This window comes from Stegostoma tigrinum, chromosome 27 (assembly GCF_030684315.1).
Source record: "Stegostoma tigrinum isolate sSteTig4 chromosome 27, sSteTig4.hap1, whole genome shotgun sequence".
Classification (NCBI taxonomy): Eukaryota; Metazoa; Chordata; class Chondrichthyes; order Orectolobiformes; family Stegostomatidae; genus Stegostoma; species Stegostoma tigrinum.
The window spans coordinates 24,414,278-24,434,903 of record NC_081380.1 but is presented as its reverse complement, the minus strand read 5'-3'; the positions used below and the strand labels follow the sequence as shown (position 1 = coordinate 24,434,903).

At 43.5% G+C, this 20,626-nt stretch overlaps 1 protein-coding gene across 1 annotated transcript in view; it reads right to left on the bottom strand.

Moving 5' to 3' along the window:
* Window positions 1-9,958, bottom strand: part of tlcd2 (TLC domain containing 2) — a 58,507-nt gene extending 48,549 nt beyond the window's left edge. The window contains exons 1-2 of the mRNA XM_048557238.2: window positions 9,224-9,958; window positions 8,900-8,982 (exon numbers count right to left, since the gene is read on the bottom strand). Of these exons, the coding sequence (XP_048413195.1) occupies window positions 8,900-8,982; window positions 9,224-9,408 (268 nt within the window). The 5' untranslated portion in view covers window positions 9,409-9,958. The remainder of the gene's footprint in view (window positions 1-8,899; window positions 8,983-9,223) is intronic.
* Between the last annotated feature and the right edge of the window lie 10,668 nt (window positions 9,959-20,626).

The following is a 20,626-nucleotide window of genomic DNA, read 5'->3' as shown; positions in this document are numbered from 1 at the left end:
TAAAAATAGGGTTTACCTGAAAATCACTCAGGAAACTCTAAGGAAACCTGCTGACCCTCTTGGTGGGGTGGGGGAGGGCTGGGGCAGGGAAGAGAAGGAGGAATAACAAAAGCAGCTTTAGTCCCCCAGAGAGTGGGAGTGACTATGTAAATCTACAAGAGACTCAGGAAATATTGTAACCTTAAAGGACCAAATACGATTAGTGGTAGCACGCTTAATACTAAAAGTTATTGTAACTTGTTTCCTAATAAAGTTGCAGAGATAGTAGGAACTGCAGATGCTGGAGAACCTTGTTATCTCCTAATTAAGTTGCGACTGTTTTGTACTGGGAACGGCTTGAGTTCGTCACAATTTGACTGCTTATTGTGGGATACCTGGGCCAATTCATTGATAACATTGTGGATGAAGTTCTCGAAATTATTTTAAGGATGAAGTTGACAAAGGGTTTATAAACATATGCTAAAAATAAATATTTACAGTCAAGCATTCATGCTTGTGGCAGGGACAGCTAAAAAGAATTATCATTTGGTTCTAGCCTTCAGTTTGTAGCCCAAATAAAAACCGAAAGAACTGTGGATGCTGTGAATCAGAAACAAAAACAAAGTTTAAACTCCAGGTGGAGCTGGAGAACTCCAGCTGACATTTCAGGTTGGGGCCCCGAAACTTTAGTTTTCCTGCTCTTCTGATGCTGCCTGGCCTGTTGCGTTCCTCCAGCTCCACACCGTGTTACCTCTGACTCCAGCATCGGCAGTTCTTGCCATCACAAAAACAAAGCTTTGTTTCGTTCTGAGGAAGGGTCACCGGACCCAAAATGTTAACTTTGCTGTTTCCCTTCACAGATGCCATCAGACTGGCTTGGCTTTTCCAGCAACTTGGTTTTTGTTCTAGTTTGTAGCCCTCTGGTTACAGCATTAAGTGTTGTAACTACATTCATCCATTAGCAAACAGATACTCCACCCTTAGGTGATTTCTGCTAGAAAGCATTCAACACAAATCATATGGCCATTGACAGGACATGAAGGCAGCCAAGATTCGTGACCACTATTTGGTCCTGACATCTGCAACCCGGTGTCGTTGGTGGAGGGAGTTTTTATGCGAGCACATCTGCAAGAACGGTAAAATATGGTTTATGGAGGACCTAGTTATACAGAAAGTGAAAAAACTAGTTCCCAACTGAAGACAGAGATGCAGACAAAGTCAGCAGCTTGTCTGTGGCGTGGCACATCGTATTGGACCTCATACCCGTCTACAGAACGTTTATCCTGAAATGTGAGAAATACTCACTAGAATTACGGAATCTGTACTGTGCTGACAGATTCCATTCAGCCCATCAAGACTGCAGAGACCTTCCGAACAGCATCACGCCCAGACACACATCCCATCCTATCCCTGTATTCTCGCCAAGACATCCCTGGACCTCATGGCAATTTAGCATGGTCATAGAACATTACAACACAGTACAGGCCCTTCGGCCCTCCATGTTGTGCCGGCCTGTCATACCGATCTCAAGCCCATCTAACCTACACTATTCCATGTACGTCCATATGCTTGTCCAATGATGACTTAAATGTACCTAAAGTTGGCGAATCTACTACCGTTGCAGGCAAACCGTTCCATTCCCTTACTAATCTTTGAGTAAAGAAACTAACTCTGATATCTGTCCTATATCTTTCACCCCTCAATTTAAAGCTATGCCCCCTCGTGCTCGCCGTCACCATCCTAGGAAAAAGGCTCTCCCTATCCACCCTATCTAACCCTCTGATTATTTTATATGTTTCAATTAAGTCACCACTCAACCTTCTTCTCTCTAATAAAAACAGCCTCAAGTCCCTCAGCCTTTCCTCGTAAGACCTTCCCTCCATACCAAGCAACATCCTAGTAAATCTCCTCTGCACCCTTTCCAAAGCTTCCACATCCTTCTTATAATGCGGTGACCAGAACTGTACACAATACTCCAAGTGTGGCCGCACCAGAGTTTTGTACAGCTTCACCATAACCTCTTGGTTCCGGAACTCGATCCCTCTATTAATAAAAGCTAAAACACTGTATGCCTTCTTAACAGCCCTGTCAACCTGGGTGGCAACTTTCAAGGATCTGTGTACATGGACACCGAGATCTCTCTGCTAATCTACACTGCTAAGAATCTTACCATTAGCCCAGTACTTTGCCTTCCGGTTACTCCTACCAAAGTGCATCACCTCACACTTGTCTGCATTAAACTCCATTTGCCACCTCTCAGCCCAGCTCTGCAGCTTATCTATGTCTCTCTGCAACCTACAGCATCCTTCGTCACTATCCACAACTCCACCGACCTTAGTGTCATCTGCAAATTTACTAACCCATCCTTCTACGCCCTCATCCAGGCCATTTATAAAAATGACAAAAAGTAGCGGTCCCAACACTGACCCTTGCGGTACACCACTAGTAACTGGTCTCCAGGATGAACATTTCCCATCAACTACCACCCTCTGTCTTCTTTCAGCAAGCCAATTTCCAATCCAAACTGCTATATCTCCCACAATTCCATTCCTCCGCATTTTGTACAATAGCCTATTGTGGGGAACCTTATCGAACGCCTTGCTGAAAACCATATACACCACATCAACCGGTTTACTCTCCACCTAACTTGCACATCTTTGGACTGTGGGAGAAATCCAAAGCACAGAGGAAACCCTTGCAGACATGGGCAGAATATGCAAACTCCACAGTTACCCAAGGCTGGAATATAACTGTGACGCAGCAGTGCTAACCAAATGTGCCATGTGTGTGTAAAATGTAATTTTTAAAGTAAAAGTGATGTCAAGATAAAGTGGTCAGTGCAAGAGAATCTAGTGACATGCAGTTGAAGTTTGTTTAAAAGGCAGAATGCCCCGGTCAGCGTTCTGTACTTGTGTGGGAGCCCAGCTATTTTCATTGTTTAACTCTACTGCAGAACAGCAGACAGCAGGAGAATGCATCTATAGTTCTTATGATCTCTAGGAGAATGAAAGTTTGCATGAAGCCCATGACTGGGGTGTGTATGGAATTGTGTCACAGGAAAAGTGGAAGAGGGAGGGATTGGGGAGCACATGTATTGTAATGTGCAGTGTCCTGAGAGTGGTACAATGGGGAGGGATTGTGGGAACAGTGAGTCAAGGGAAGAAAGTAAGTGCCCTAAACAGCAGCATCAGTACCGTATAAGTGTGGGGAGATCTTAGATTACTGTCCAATTCCAGGGTTTTGAATTCACCTACATTTCCAATACCCTCACTGACAGTGATCTCAGACACTCTTATAAAAATGCAAATATTGGAGCTGCATCTCGGCCTGCAAGTCCAATTATGTCCCAAAGAGTTGCAAGTACAACAACATTGGACAGTAACCGAACATTCATTAAAAACTGGACAAGACGACAAAACACAATGTGGGTAGTCAATCCTCGCTGCATCCTGGGAATTGTGTTTCTTCAAAAGAAAAAGAACGTTCTAAACTTAGCAAGATAACAAAGTGTGAAGCTGGATGAACACAGCAGGCCAAGCAGCATCTCAGGAGCACAAAAGCTGACGTTTTGGGCCTGGACCCTTCATCAGAAAAGGAGGATGGGGAGAGGATTCTGAAATAAATAGGGAGTGGGGGAGGCGGACCGAAGATGGATAAAGGAGAAGATAGGTGGAAAGGAGAGTATAGGTGGGGAGGTAGGGAGGGGATAGATCAGTCCGGGGAGGATGGACAGGTCAAGGGGGCAGGATGAGGTTAGTAGGTAAGAAATAGAGGTGTGCCTTGGGGTGGGAGGAGGGGACGAGCTGGTTTTGGGATGCAGTGGGGGAGGGGAGATTTTGAAGCTGGTGAAATCAACATTGGGCTGTAGACTTCCCAAGCGGAATGAGTTGCAGTTCCTGCAGCCTACGGGTGGCGTCATATGGCACTGCAGGAGGCCCAGGATGGACAAGGTTGGGGATGGAAAAATGTCTTATTTGTGGGCTCCGACACCACCACTAAAGACATTTTTCCATCCCCACCCTTGTCTGCCTTCTGGAGAGACCACTCTCTCCGGGACTCCCTTATCCACTCCACACTCCCCTCCAACCTCACCACACCCGGCACCTTCCCCTGCAACTGCAGGATGTGCTACACTTGCCCCCACACGTCCTCCCTCACTCCGATCCCAGGCCCCAAGATGACTTTCCACATCAAGCAGTTGTTCACCTGCACATCCGCCAATGTGCTATACTGCATCCGCTGTATCTGGTGTGGCTTCCTCTACATTGGGGACACCAAGCAGAGGCTTGGGGACCACTTTGCAGAATGCCTATGCTTGGTTCACAATAAACAACTGCACCTCCCAGTCGCGAACCATTTTAACTCCCCCTCCCATTCCTTAGACGACATGTCCATCCTGGGCCTCCTGCAGTGCCATAATGACACCACCCGTAGGTTGCAGGAACAGCAACTCATATTCCGCTTGGGAACCCTGCGGCTCAATGGTATCAATGTGGATTTCACCAGCTTCAAAATCTCCCTGCCTCCTTCTGCATGCCAAAACCAGCCCAGCTCATCCCCGCCTCCCTAACCTGTTCTTCCTCTCTCCTCCCACCCCAAGTCACACCTCCATTTTCTACCTACTTACCTCATCCCACCCCCTTGACCTGTCCATCCTCCCTGGACTGTCCTATCCCCTCCCCACCTATACTCTCCTCTTCACCTATCTTCTCCTCTATCCATCTTCAGTCCACCTCCCCCCTCTCCCTATTTATTTCAGAATCCTCTCCCCATCCCCCTTTTCTGATGAAGGGTCTAGGCCCAAAACACCAGCTTTTGTGCTCCTAAGATGCTGCTTGGCCTGCTGTGTTCATCCAGCTCCACATTTTGTGATCTCGGGTTCTCCAGCATCTGCAGTTCCCATTATCTCTGATCACAATTCTAAGCTTAGCACGTCTGCCAGCATCTGCAGTGAAAAAAAAGCAGAGTTAACACTGAGACTAAGATTAATCTTTTTCAGAAGTGATTCCGTTCCAAAGAGACACACTAGACTCCAAACATTAATTCGCTCTCCAAGAATGCTCCCAGACCTATTTGCTAAAATTTCCCAGCATTTTCTGTTTTGTTTTATTTCCGATCTCCAGAAGTAATCTGTTTTTATTCCAGAACATTCTGAATCATGATACTATTTATCAAAAGTTTTCAAAACCAACTGGAAGTGAAGAGCTCTATTTAATCAAAACACCAAAGCAAGCAAAATCAAGTGCGCAAACTTACAAGGATTTATTGCCTTTCTCTGGCTGCTCCCAAGGTGGTGATGAGAAGCATTTTTGAACTGCTACAGTCTACTTGGTGTAGGCAGACCCATAATGCTGTTGATGTCCCAGGATTTTGACCTTGCAACACCGAAGTAACAGTGACGTATTTCAAGGCCAGGATGGTGTGTGGCTCAGAGGGGAACTTGGGTGGTTTTCCCATATATCCTTCTTGATGGGAGTGGTAGAAGACTTGGTGAATTTTTGCAGTGCTTCCTTTAGATGGTACACATTGCTACTACTGAGAGTCAATGGTGTAGGGTATGAATGTTTGTGCATGTGATGCCAATCACTACATTTTGGATGGAGTCAAGCTTGAGTGCTGCAATAAAGGAAATGTCCTCAACTCACCTCTAACCAAAGTGTCAACCATGATGCATGTGAATATCTTTAGCACTCTGACCAAGTTAATCAAAACAAAATTCTGATTGTTCACACAAAAGTTGAGTGAAATCACTCATGTGGAAATTTGAGCAAAATTTCATTTTAAAAAGACCCATATCGGCTTCATGCTCAAGACTTCTGTTAATGGCAATGGAGTTCAGCAGGAACAGTTTTGTCAAAGTACAGAGCCTTCCTGTTTAAGCAGGAGACTTTTTCATCACATATTCATAGCTGACAGTGGGTTTCACCACTGGAGAATAGTCCCAGTGTGTTTTTGTACATATCTCCTTAGCAGTCTGACGACACTAAATTTTAATTGCAATCACATGGGAAATGGGAATTGGAGTGGCACAGTGGCTTAGTGGTTAGCACTGATGCCTCATAGGGCCAGGGACCCAGGTTTGATTCTCCCCCTCCCCAGCAACTGTCTGTGTGGAGTTTCTCCACATTCTCCCCGTGTCTGCGTGGGTTTCCTCCGGTTGTTCCGGTTTCCTCCCACAGTCCAAAGATATGCAGGTTAGGTGGATTGGCCATGCTAAATAGCCCACAGTGTTCAGGGATGTGTAGATTAGGTAGGTTATGGGCGATAGGTCTGGGTGGGATGCTGTGAAGCTTGGTGTGGACTTGTTGGGCTGAAGGGCCTGTTCCCACACTGTAGGGATTCTACAATTCTATGAATAAGTAAGATGTTAGAGGGACCACTCGCTTCCGGTTACACCCTGCCCTGTGTCATAAAGCTCTTACCTCGGAGGCAGTATTGGGGACAGAGTGTATTGAAGCAAAAGGATTGTCAGACATTTGTAAAAAGGTGGTCAACCTTTGTTAGTGTTGTACTGTGTGGGTACTCGCCAAAGATTTGCGCTACACCTGGACTGCATGCATCTCTTGCTACAAATACACAGGAAATTCCATATACGTCTGTGGGAGGTGGCATGCAACAAATGAATCATTCAGATATGAACATTCATGACATCTGATGTGATGTGGGTGACCAACCCTAGCTACATTCAGGGAATTTTTGGAATTGCTCAACTTATTTACAAGTGAACACAAGATTCTGACATTGTGATATATTTCAGCAATCGTGAAAATTTTGAAAACCCCAGCTGGAAATGATTCTGCTCAAAGTGGTTAGTTTAAGAACAAAAACAAACATCTTAAATAGCAATTGCAGGAGTAGACCATTCAACTCATTAAGCCTGCTCCATCATTCAACATTACTATGGCTGCTCTTTCTTAATGTCATTTTCCTGTTTCTCCCCATACCCTTTAAATGCCTTTAAAACCTAAACACTAATTTCTCTATTGAAGATATTCAGCGGTATGGCATCCGTAGCCTCCGTGGTAGAGAATTCCACAGGTTCACTACTCTGAGTGAGCAAGAATTTCTCATCTCAGTCTTAAAAACTCCCTAAACAAGGCAAATATATACCCTCTTTTCCCCTGAAGAAGGGTCTCGACCCAAAACATCAGCTTTCCTGCTGTGCTCATCCAGCTCTACACCATGTTATATCAAGTGTTTGAGTCAGATTTCTCTCATCCTCCTAAATATAGTGAACGCAAGCCCTGCTAAACTAATCTCTCCTCATAGGACAGTCCTCCCAGCCCCTCGTAACACCCTAGTTAAACTCTGCAGCACTGCCTCTATGGAAGATATAATGTTTTTCAGGTAGGGAGGCCAAAGCTGCATGCAATACTCCAGGTTTGGTCTGGCCAGTGCCCTGTACAGCTGTAGTAAGATATCCCTACTTTTGAAATCCAATCCTCTTGCAACGAAGGCCAAGATACCGTATGCCTTCCTAACTGTTTTCCCGCACATGCACTTTCATCAACTGGTGTATAAAAGGAGACACAGTTTCCTTTGTACATCCATACTTCCCACAATATCACCATGCAACTCTGATTTTTTTTGTTTCATGTCTTTCTAATGTGTTTAAGACTGTTTGGGGTGGGTGTGCTATACATAACTCCCAACATTTTCTATTCCTCAATGTTCCAAATCTCCATCCATACAGAGTCCACATCACGATTTTGAGCTAATGTCCGCTATTGCCTTAATTTACTCCTTTAATAACAATGTTACTCCACCTCCGTTCCTTTTTTGTCTGTCCTTCTTAGAAAATGAATAGCCCTTGGTCATCCTGCAGATATGTCTCTTGCAATCGCAATAGGATAGCTCCTATTTGTGCTGTTAATTCATCTACTTTATTGTGAATGCTCCGCATATTAAGTCACAAGGTCTTTAGACTAGTCTTTTTAACCTTAGTTATCTTAGCTTTATTTGTTTCTAACCCTCTCTCTTCTACTTTTTGTTGCATACCTTTCTGCCTTTGGTTTGTGTCCTTGTTTCACTCCCGTATCTATCCTTCTCTTCAGGTTCCCATCCTATCGCCATTCTAATTTAAACCCTGCCGACTAGGGCTAGGAACCCCACCCCAAAGGGCATTGGTCCTGGTCCTGGGTTATACAAGTTCCACTAGCTGTTCCCAAAGTCCCAAAATCTGTTTTCTTCCTTCCTGCATCTTTCCTCCAGCCAAGCATTCACCCAGTATATCCCATTATTTTCGCTCACTCTAGCGCATGGCACTGATAGCAAACCAGACATTTTGTGCTCCTGAGATGCTGCTGGGCCTGCTGTGTTCATCCAGCCTCTCATTTTATTACTACCTTTGAGGTATTTTTAAAGAAGTCTTTATGCTCTGGCTCCAAATATTAAGTCTTAATTTAAACTAAACTATTTCCAGTAGTTTAAGATTCTAAAACCAGAGGGCATAGTCTAAAATTAGAGACAGGCCATTAAGAAAAGATGTTAGAAAGCTCTTTTACATGCAGAGTAGTGGAGGTTCGGAACTCTTCCTCAAGTAAGAGTCGATGCTAATTCAATTGTTAAGCTTAAATTTAGGCAATAATTTTATTAAGCAAACGTCCATGGGCGAATTGGGTCACAAATTGGCCACGATCCTATTGAATGGCAGAGCAGGCTAGAAGGACAGAAATGACCACTGTTCTTGCGTTCCTTAATTTTATTTTACGAGCTAACAGCGCACATGCTTAAAAACCCTCCCAACAAATATCTCAGTGAGTGAAATCACACGGTAGTTGTATAACGTGATGACAGTTGTCTGCTGTTTCAATGTAATGGGGCGTAACTCGTTGTGTAAGAACTGAATGGCACCAGTTAAATAAGACGAAGCCCTGCCACAATCCTTATCCCCTTAATCCCTGCCCGAGTTCGGACTCACCGATAGAAAAGGCTACGAGACCGTGAGAGGACGGAGAATGTGTTCCGATCAGATCCTCAGCCATCTGCGGCTGGAAATAAAAGCTGAAAAAAAAGTCAGAGTCAGAATTCACCGTATTTATTGGCAGAATTAGACTTTGCTTCAGCCAAATGGAAAACAAAAGTTACACAATAGCCTACTGGCAATTCAGTGTTATGAAAGATGGTTTTCCATGAACACATACTTCCAAAACTTAAAAGTTGTCACCGATCAAAATCTAAAATTTGCAACGAGGCAAGAAATTGTGAAGTTTCAAATCTGAGACACATTTAGTTTGACGCTTACCACAGGATTGCCCAGATGCCCGTCACCAGACTGTGAACCATCGAGGTGCAAATGTTTCTCCATTTCCAGGTGTTCCTCAGGGCAGATTCCGGAATCGGGAGATGTCCCAGACCTCGATTGATCAGTCCGAAACCCACAAAAGAGAGCCCGACAATGAAAACTCCGGGATTCCACTCCGCAGTCATACTACACACAGCTTATCCCAGCTAAAGTAAAAACTGGACTATTTTACCGTTTAGACTTGTCTTGCTTGAAGTTGCTTCTAGTGTGACAGGGTCTGTGCAAGTCCATTCCCGAGGGGTTCAAAAAGCGGGTTAAAAAAAAGCCGTCAGCTTTGCCCACCAATCTTCAGAAAGATCCACCAGCAAAGTACTCCCCGCTCACGGAGTGCGTACATTGGGCGGATCAGGAGTTCCGAGAAAAGGTCACAGTTAGGTCCCCACCCACGAGCTGTGTGTAACGCTCACACAAACAGAGATTAAACGTCGCTGCCGCTAAGCATCAATCATCTTGGCACTTCTGAAACAACAACACCAGACACGGAAATGAATGGTTAAGATTTACATGCTCAGACACTGGCTTCTTCACTTCGAACTGTTGCCTACCCAAGGGCCTACGCTGGATCCGCATTTTTTTGCGCCACCCGAGATGGAGCTGGATCCTCCCCTTGGCAAGGGAGATCCTCCCAATTGCTTGAGCCGAAGAGCTGTCCCGCCCGTTACCTCAGCGCTTCCCCACTCGCCGTTTAGCATCAACTTTATACACCCTTTCAGCCGTGCTCTCAATAAACTGTTGCTCTCGCTAAATGTTACACTGACATCTGGTGACAACAGAGAGTTAGTCAATTCTTTGGTTCCACTGTACTTGTAATGCTGCTCCCAATATATGCTGCAATTTTGAGAATTTAACGAAATATTCATACTGTAGCTTGCAGAGCCACGGAATGGTGGACTCAATTTAGACTCGGTGAAGTCCCGGTAACACAAGCTGAGACTCGACTTAGTTTGTAGGAGCAACTTACTGCAGATGCTGGAATCTGTACTGAAAACAAAAAAAAATGCTTGAGTTCACAGCGGGTCAAGCAGCATCTACAGAGAGAAAGCAAGCTTAACGTTTCAGGTCTTGAAAACTCTTCGTCAAACTTAGATTGTCCTGCTAATGATTAGAATTGTGGCATCTCTGAGACCGCTGGGACTCCACACAATCTCAGTAAACACGTGAAACCGTGCATGTTGCATCAGTGACCCTTGTCTAGGCCCGAAACGTCAGTTTTTGTGCTCCTGAGATGCTGCTTGGCCTGCTGTGTTCATCCAGCCTCACATTTTGTTGTCTTGGATTCTCCAGCATCTGCAGTTCCCATTATCTCTGATACCATATTGCAACAGTGATCTATTGTATATCGTTTACATTTTCCTGTATCTAAATTGACTTAAGACATTGTCTTTGTGAAAATAAAACAGCAGTTGGATGCACCCGGGTGGTTTGACCAGGAGATAACGGGAACTGCAGATGCTGGAGAATCCAAGATAACAAAGTGGGAAGCTGGATGAACACAGCAGGCCAAGCAGCATCTCAGGAGCACAAAAGCTGACGTTTCGGGCCTAGACTCTGAAGAAGGGTCTAGGCCCGAAACGTCAGCTTTTGTGCTGTTGAAATGCTGCTTGGCCTTCTGTGTTCATCCAGACCAGGAGATCTGTTTTCAGTGACATGTTGCTCAACCTTGATAATTGAAGACTCAGGTTTTGCCACCACTGATTTGGTGACCATCAATAAGGATGAGGGAGGAGGCAAGTGATGCAGCTCTCTTATTCTGAATAAAGCAGCTCACCACCACCTTCTCAAGGGCAAATAGAGATAGGCAGTAAACACTGACCAATGTCTGTTTTGCCACAGTGCCACCATAAAATAAAGTAAATGTACCAAACAATGTTGGAGATAATAAGGACTACACGTGAAGGAAGCCAGAGTCTCTTGGTGCGAGGCTGGAAAAGCATCAGAGAAGTAGCAAAGGCACTGTTTTAGGCTGAAACCCTTGGTCAGGACTGGAGGGGGGTGGGGAATCCAGAAATAGAGGGGGTGTGGTGCTGAGGGAAGGGTAGGAGAAACAGATGCAGGTAGGGGTTAAGATAACAAAGGTAGGGGTTATTGTGACTGGTCTATGGGAAGGCTGGAGTGTATAAGTGAGTTGGAAGATGGTGAGGAGGAGGGTGAGCGCTGGAGATGGGATAATACTGGGGGTGGAGGGAATTGAAGCTGGGGGAAGCCAATGTTGAGACCATTGGGCTGTAAGATCCCAAGGCAAAATAATGGGTATTGTTTCTCCAGTTTACGTTTGGCCTCACTCTGACAGTGGAGGAGGCCAAGGATGGGCATGTCATCAGGAGAGTGAGAGGGGGAATTAAAATGGATGGCAACCGGAAGGTTGGGTTGGTTGATGCATGCAGAGCGCAGATGCTCTGCGAGCCAGTCCCCGAGCCTGAGTTTGGTCTCTCTGACATCACATTGCTCCACATCAGGAGCAATAGATGTAATAGACGAGGTTGTATAAAGTGCAGGTGATCTCTGCTAGATCTGGAAGGATTGTTTGGGGCCTTGGATGCAGGTGAGCGGGGAGGTGTGGCAGCAGGTATTGCACCTCTTGCAGTTGCAGGGAAAGGTACTGGGTGTGGTGCCGAAGTTGGTAGAGTGTGTAGAACTGACAAAGGTGTTGTGGAATCAACACATTCCGCAAGTCCGTGTAGAAAGCAGACATGGGTGGAAGGGAAGTAGAGATAACATGGTGTGAAGCTGGAAGAACACCGCAGGCCAGGCAGCATCAGAGGATCAGGAAAGCTTGACATTTCGGGTCGGGACCCTTCTTCAGAAATGGGGGAGGGGAAGGGGATTCTGAAATAAATAGGGAGACGGGGGAGGCGGATAGAGGATGGATAAAGGAGAAGGTAGGGTGAGAGGAGACAGACAGGTCAAAGAGGCGGGGTTAGAGCCAGTGAAGGTGAATGTAGGTAGGGAGTTAGCGGGGGATAGGTCAGTCCAGGGAGTGGTTGGGTCTGACTGTAGGTGGCAGAAATGTCAGAGGATGAAGCATTGGATTTGGAGGTTGGTGGGGTGGTCTGTAAGGGCTAAGGTGACTCTATCCTTATTGTTGTTGGGCGAAGTGAGTTTGAGGGCAATAGTGCAGAAATGGAGGAGATGAGGTTAAGGCGATCCTCAATTACAGGGGGGGGGATAACAGCCCCTAAAATACGAGGATGTCTGGGATGGCAAAGTGTTGATTTGGATGAACACAGCAGGCCAGGCAGCATCTTAGGAGCACAAAAGCTGATGTTTTGGGCCTAGACACTTCATTAGAAAAGGGGGATGGGGAGAGGGTTCTGATATAAATAGGGAGAGAGGGGGAGGCGGATCGAAGATGGATAGAGAAGAAGATAGGTGGAGAGGAGACGGACAAGTTAAAGAGGCGGAGATGGACCCTGTAGAGGTGAGTGTAGGTGGGGAGGTAGGGAGGGGATAGGTCAGTCCGGGGAGGACGGACAGGTCAAGGAGGCAGCTAACCTCATCCTGCCCCCTTGGACCAAAGGGAAAGAATGGAGTCGAATTAGGTGGAGCAGGAGCAGGCAGATACAGTGGGTTGACTGGGGAAGTTGGGATTATGGATTTTGGAGAGGAGATAGAAATGGGGTTGCAGAGTTGGGGAAATGTCAGGTTGGAGGCATGGACAGGAGATCTCCCAAAGTGATGAGGTTGTTGATGGTTTGGGAGATGATGACTTGGTGATCAGAGGTGGGATCATGATTGAGGAGATGCTATGATGAGGTTTCAGGGAGTTGGTGCCTGACCTCACCGATGCAGAGGTCAGTATTCAGTACTTAACGACCACACAACCTTGTTGTTTGGTTTAATAGTGCGATTGGGGATATTGTTTTGCAGACAAACAACAACTAATCAATAGAATGTGCTTGAAGTACTCTGCTGGTCTGGCAGCATTTGTGGAGAGGGAAACAGTGTTAACATTGAGTGTGATTCTTCAAACATTGTTTTTTCTCTACACAATGTAATCGCCAAAAAGTACAAAATTGGTTTGGGCATAGAAGACAGAAGGTACTTGTAGAGGTAACAAGGTGTAGAGCTGGATGAACACAGCAGGCCAAGCAGCATCAGAGGAGCAGGAAAGCTGACATTTTGGGTCTGGATCCTTCTTCAGAAAATGATGTTGCCTGGCCTGCTGTGTTCATCCAGCTCTACACCTTGTTATCTCAGACTCCAGTATTGGCAGCTCCTACTATTTCTGAGGTACTTGTGGAGGTTTTTCTTCAGTCTGGACGTCTAAGATCAATGGTGTTCTACATGTATCAGTGCTTGATCCTTTGTTAACAAGATGTAGAGCTGGATGAACACAGCAGGCCAGCTCTACACCTTGTTATCTCAGATTCTCCAGCATCTGCAGTTTCTACTATCTCTGGAACCTTTGTGCAATACATATAAATGATTTAGATGAAAATATACATGATCTGATTAGTAAGTTTGCAGAGAATATGAAAATTGTTGAAGTTGTGGATAGTGAGGAAAGTTATCAAATGATGCAGCAGTATATAGACCAGTTAGAAAGTTGGGCAGAAAAATGGCACAGAAATGGAGTTACAACCCAGTCAAGTGTGAAATGATGTATTTTAGGAGGTCAAATGCAAGAGGAAAGTATACAGTAAATGGCAGGACCCTCAGGAGCATTAGTACATAGAGAGATACAAGTCCATAGCTCCCTGAAAGTGGCAACACAAGTAGATAAGGTGGTAAAGAAAGGTTATGGCATGCTTATCTTCATTGATTAGGTCACTGAGTATAAAATTTGGCAAGTCATGTTGCAGCTGTATAAAACTTCAGTTAGTCTTCATTTGTACGTGGTTTTGGTCACAACAGGAAGGATGTAGAAGCTTTTGAGAGGGTGATATAGAGGTTCACTAGGATGCTCCTGGATTCCAGAATATTAGTTATAAGGAGAGATTGGATAAACTTGGATTGTTTTCACTAGAACATCAGAGGCTGAGGGACGACCTAACAGAAGTATATAAAATTTTGAGAGGCATTGATAGGGTGGGCAGTCGGACTCTCTTTCGCAAGGTGAAAATGTCAAATACAGGGTGCACAGGCTTGAATTGAGAGAAGAAAAATTTGAAGGAGATTCAAGAGGAACGTGTTTTTATACAAGGGATGGTAGGTGCTTGGAATGCGCTGCCCGGGGAGGTGGCAGAAGCAGAAATGATAGCAATGTTTAGATATTGAGACAGATGCATTAGTTTAGAATGGCATTATGGTCAGCACAATATGTTCTATGGTATCATCTAATATGAGTGAATAGGAATGAATCTAAAGAAATGAGGTCTCAGTTGATGGAAACCTAATTAAGGGTTAGTTGGGTGTGGTTTGGTGTTATGAATATGGGGAGCGAGTAATCTGTAGAATTTGCATTTTATGGAGTAATGTTAACTGAAATAAAGCTCTCACTAAATGTTTGGACTTGAACTCTGTTTAAATTATTGTGTATAACAGTGGACAGGCATTGGGGAGAATGGAAAGGAATCCCTCAGTGCAGAATTCCTCACCTTGGACCTGCTCTTGTAGCTGTTGTATTTAAATGGTTGCTTCAGTTCAGTTTCTGATCTGTGATAACTCCCAGGATGTTGATATTAGGAGACCTTGTCTGTGCCCCCTATGATTTTATAAACCGCTATAAGGTCACTCATCAACCTCCTAAGCTTCAGTGAAAAATGTCCCAGCCTATCCAGCCTTTCCTTGAAGCTCAAACCCTCCAGACCCGACAACATTCTTTAACATCTTTTTTGAACCCTCTCCAATTTCATAACATGTTTTCTACAGCAGGATGACTAGAACTGTACACAGTATTCCAAATGTGGCCTCACCAATGTCCTGTACATCCTCAACACAATGTCCCAACTCTTATAGTCAATGGTCTGAGCAATGAAGGCAAGCATGTAATATGCCTTCTTAACCACTCTGTCTACCTGTGGCGCTACTTTCAAAGAACTATGTACCTGAACTCCTAGGTCTCTTTATTCAACACTTTCCAGGGCCCTACCATTAACTGTAGGAGTCCTGCCCTTGTTCATTTTTATCAAAATGCAACACCTCACGGTTATCCAAATTAAACACCATCTGCCACTCCTCAGCCCATTGATCAAGATCCCTTCGTAATCTTAAATAACCTTCTCTGCCCACCGTACCACCAATTTCGGTATCATCAGCAAACTTATTAACCACGCCTCCTAAATTCTCATCCAAATTGTTTACATAAATAGCAAACAACAGCACCAATCCCTGTGGAATACTGCTGGTCACAGGCCTGTAATCCGAAAAACAACCCTGCACTACCACGCTCTGTTCTCCTGCCATCAAGCCAAATTTGTGTCCAATTGGCAAGCACTCCCTGAATCACATTGGATCTAACTTTACTATCATAGCTTGACATTTGTGTGGAGTGAATGTTGTTTCCCCTTATCAGACTGAATTTGGATATTGTCCATGTCTTTTTTCATATGGGCAAGGACTGCATCAATATTGAAGGAGTCATGATTGATGCTAAACATTGTACAATCATCAGTAAATTTTGCACATCTGACTTCATGATGGAGGGAAAGTCATTGATGAAACAACTGAAGAATGTTGGGAACTATTGTTATGACATCTTGGAGCTGAGATGCTTGGTTGCCAACAACGAGAAACATCTTCTTTGTGCTAGCTATGATTCCAACCAGTGGAGGTTTTAGCCTGGATTCCATTAACACAATTTTTTTTAATAGGGCTCTGAACAAATGCTGCTTTATTCTCTTTGCGTAGTAGAGATCAAAACTGTTTAGAGTACTCCATGGGTGGTCTGCCTAAGTTTAATGTGGCTTCTCTTCTTTTAAATTGTATTCCTCCAGAAATGAACTCCAGCGTATCATTTACATTTTCTATTCCTTTGCTAATCTGCTTTGTTAATTTTTGTGATTTGGGAATTTACTATGCTCGACTTAGATTTTTACATTCCAAGGAGGAAGTGGCCTCCTAGTTTTCCTCAAAGAAAACCAAAGAGTTTTTCTAACCATATTGAATTTATTTTCTAATTGCAAGCCCGTTCTGTAAGATTGTTATGTTATTCTAATCTACAGGATCCCATATACTTTTATAACTACTTTGTCGTGCTACCACTTTCAAAGATGAATGCCAAGCATCATAGGTCTCTCTCTTCTACTATCCTCTATAAAAGTATACCATTCACCACCTCATTCTCCTCATTCTCCTGCTAAAATCTATCACCTCACATTTTTCAGTATTAAATTTAATTTGCCATGCGTCTGCCATTCCACCTAACCACTTACATTGCTTTGAAGCTGACTACTGTCCACCTCAGTGTTTGCGACAATTATGTTTTGGTCAATGTTGCTAATTAATTAATCCTTAATTGATATTATCTGGAAATCTATTTTGCATATTTAATATTTTGTATCAGGAAGTAAATTACCCCTTATCTGCTGCAGAATTTTCTTGAGATAAATCAGGTTGGACAAAGTCAGAAATCATAGGACACCAGCTTATTCTCTAACAGGTTTATTTGAAAACACAACCTTTAGGAGCTCATGTTTTCAAATAAACCTGTCGGACTAAAATTTGGTGTTGTGGGATTTCTGACTTTGTCCGTCCCAGTCCAACATCGACACCTCCACATCATTAAATCAGGTTGAGCCTTGATTTTAAGAAAGTGTTACCTCTTCCACTGGTCTCTAGGGGGAGATATGTAGAGGCTTTCTGGGTATGATATTTTCATCCCCACAAACAGTGCAGTGAAACCACAAAAAGCTCGCAGACAACTTTTGTGCAATCCTTTCATTACACTGTTTAGCCTGTGTTATTTAGCAGAGCAAGATACAAAGGGGTGACCCCAAAGCACTGCTTGGATTATTAATTTCTCCCACAAATTATTTAATTGCATGTGTTATCAATATTTGTTTGCAGCCAATATGTTTATAAATAATCAAAAGGCAGCAGCGAATGGCACCAAGTAAGAATTGACAAATGCAGAACTTCACTTGTTCAAATCTTCAGGCCCTTTAGGGCATTGAAGCTGGGACACACAGATTTCCAGGTGCAGATGTCCCAAGTAACACAGTATTAATATTAATGCCATTTGGAGAGAGGTGGTCTCAGTGTTCCCAGGACTGTAGAAGAGGTCATTCCTAGTATGGCAGGGGCCCTAGACAACGACATACTCATCACTCTCCTTGGAAATGAATCCTCTGTTGTAAGAAGCGGCAAACATTTGAGCCTTGCATGCAGCTACACAATTCCCAAAGCACATGATGTAAAACTTTCTTCTCCGTATGTTCACATATTACTCCATCACTCTTAGTCTGCTCACTGCAGGTTCCTTAACTGGCTTCATGATCATTTAGTTCTTACTTTGCAGCTCCTTATCGGCCTGATTTCCACTGCCATGGCACTCGAAGGCTTGAGAAGCGCTCTTTGAGAGCTGACGATATCTTGCAGCTGGTTCACCTGCTAAAAACTATTAACCAAGAGGCTTCCCCAATGTTGAACTATTCATTCCTTTGATGACAAGGCCACGATCTACCTTATAACACGGAAGATGCTGAGGTCAGCAGTAAGTGGGTTACTTGCAAAGCATCTGCCTTAACACCCTTACATTACTGCAAAGTGTCACACAACTAAAACATTTCCTACCCCATATCCCAGCATGTCTTCTTAATCTGAAGATGTAAATGCCTTTTACCTTTCTTTGCTGAAGATCAAATACAATCGTAGCATGGGAAGACAAAGATAATGGCAAAGAGGACAAAGAGAACTAGCTATTAATGACTTGCAGCTGCAAGATATCGTCAGCTCTCAAAGGGCGCTTCTCAAGCCTTTGACTGCCGTGCCAGTGGAAAGTAGAATACAAAAATCAGGCCGATAAGGAGCTGCACCTTTCAGTAATGCAGCCATTCTCCATGCTGGAAAAGGTACCCATTGGTATTACATTCTTGCTTCTGAATATTGTAACATTGCTTGGGAAGAGGGTAGGAATGGGTTTCCAAAGATCCACTGATATACTCAATTTGAGACAATCAGATGTACGTGCACAGTTTTAGATACAGAATCCAACATTTTTTTGTTTAAAATGTATGTCATTGAGATATTTAATAAAAGATCTGCAGGCTCCGTAACGTCTCCTAGTTTGTCCTAGGAAAATCTAAGAGTTTTTCTTGTTATACTGAAATGTATTTTCTAATTACAAGCCTGTTCTGCAAGATTGTTATGTTATTCGCGTCTACAGGATCCTATATGCCTTTAAATTACTTTGTTGTCCTGTTAATCCAGACAGTGGCAGAAAACAAATGTAACTTTCCTCAGACGCTTAAATGAAGTAAATCCAAGAAATCTGCATCCACGTCACATCTAACTAACAGTTAAGTACATGTAAACAGTCGGGAGGCTTGGGGAGTAGCGTTTGAAACAGCTTCAGCATAGAGAGGTATCTCTGAGCTAGAAATTTGAATGTGTTCATTGAAGAATTGTCAATGCCATTTCAACAGCATTGAAACACTGGAAACTAAAAGAAAATTCACACTTTATTTTTAATTTTGATGTGTATTTCTTCATTCACAAGTTGGTGAGCATTGATTGCCCTTGAGAAGATGGTGTTGATTCACCTTCTTGAACTGCTGCAGTCCCTGTGGTTTAGGTAGACCCATAGTGCTACTAGGTGAGTTGTTACAAGATTTTGACCTAGCAGTAATGAAGGACTGATGATATAGATCCAGGGCAGAGTAGTGTCTTAGAGGGGAACCTATAGTGGCATTTCTATGCACCTTCTGACCTTGTTCTTCAAGATGTTTTTTGAAGAACCCTTGGTGAGTTGTTGAATGCATTTTTTATCTGATGTACACTGCTGACACTATGCACTGATGGTGGAGTGAATATTTAAGATGGTGGATATGCCAATCAAACAGGGTATTTTGCCCTGGATCATGGACTGGAATGTTCTTAGAATTGCATAATTCCAGCATATCAACACTCTTCCATCACATTTTTAGCTTGTACCTTGTACTTGACTGAAAGATTTTGGAACTTTGAAGATGAATCACTCATGGCAGAATACTCACCGCTTATAACCGTACAATTTGTATGACTGGGCTGACTAAGTTTCTGGTGAATGGTGATTTCTAGGATGTTGATGGTGCATGATTCAATGATGGCAATGCCTTCACTACCATGAGGAGGCGGTTTGAATTTGTTGTCAACTTTTTCATAAGGCAAAGTTAAAGAATGTTAAATGTCACTTATTGGCCCAAGATCGAATGTTGTTCAGGCTTTGCTGCATGTGGCATGGATATCTCAATATCTGAGAGGATTCCTATCAACCTTGTCTCTGAGTGGCAAAGTGAATATCCACATTTCTGGCCTCATGTTGGATGGAAACTCATTGATGGAGCTGCTGAAGATGTTCTGGTCTCGGACACTGCCCTAAAGAAGTACTGACAGTAAGGTCTAGAGATGGTTGACCTCCAAAAGCACAACCGTCTTCTTTTTTGACTGGGTAAGACATCACTAATTGGGGAATTTACAATGAATCTCATTGACTTCACTTTTACAAGGACTGCCAGGTGCCACACCGTCAACAGTTGCCCTGACCACAGTTGCTCACACCTTACCTTTGGAATACAGCTGTTCTGTACCTGTTTGAATCAAGGCTTTATGCAGATTTGGAGCTGCCTGTTCCTCAAGAACTGAAACAGAACAGACTCTCGATGTTCCAGTGAATTTTGACAGCACCATTGATGACACTTTGCAACATTTTTCTGATGATAGGGAGTTGAAATTTGGAATGGTAATTGGCTGGATTGGATTTGAAGGATAGGCCTGTCAAGTAGATGCCAGTTTTATAGCTGTGATAGAAATGTTAGGCTCTGCAATAAAGTTAAATGCAACATTTGCGTTTCAAATTGGGTTCAAATTTAAAATAAGTTTTGTGTCTCTGCTCATTCTTTTTTCCAAAAAAGGCAGATTTTTAAACTTCATTTATCTTTATACTCTATGTTTTTTTCTAGTGACATACTCCATGAAGAAAAAGTGCCGGAGAAGCTTCGTGGATCTGGCAGCATCTGTGAAGGCAGAAATAGTAGGCCTGAGAGATCAAAAATAGGTTGACTTTGTTCAGAGTAAATGTAACCAATCAACATACTTGAGTCAGGGTGTGTAATCAAAATGGTGGGCTGTATTGATACTCTGAAGTTGTTGAGTTTAATATAGACCCCTGAAGCACTGTAAAATGCCTGAGCACAAAATGAGTTTTTGTTATTCCAGCTTGTATTGGCTTTCACTGGAAAACTGCAATAAACCTAGTACAATAGT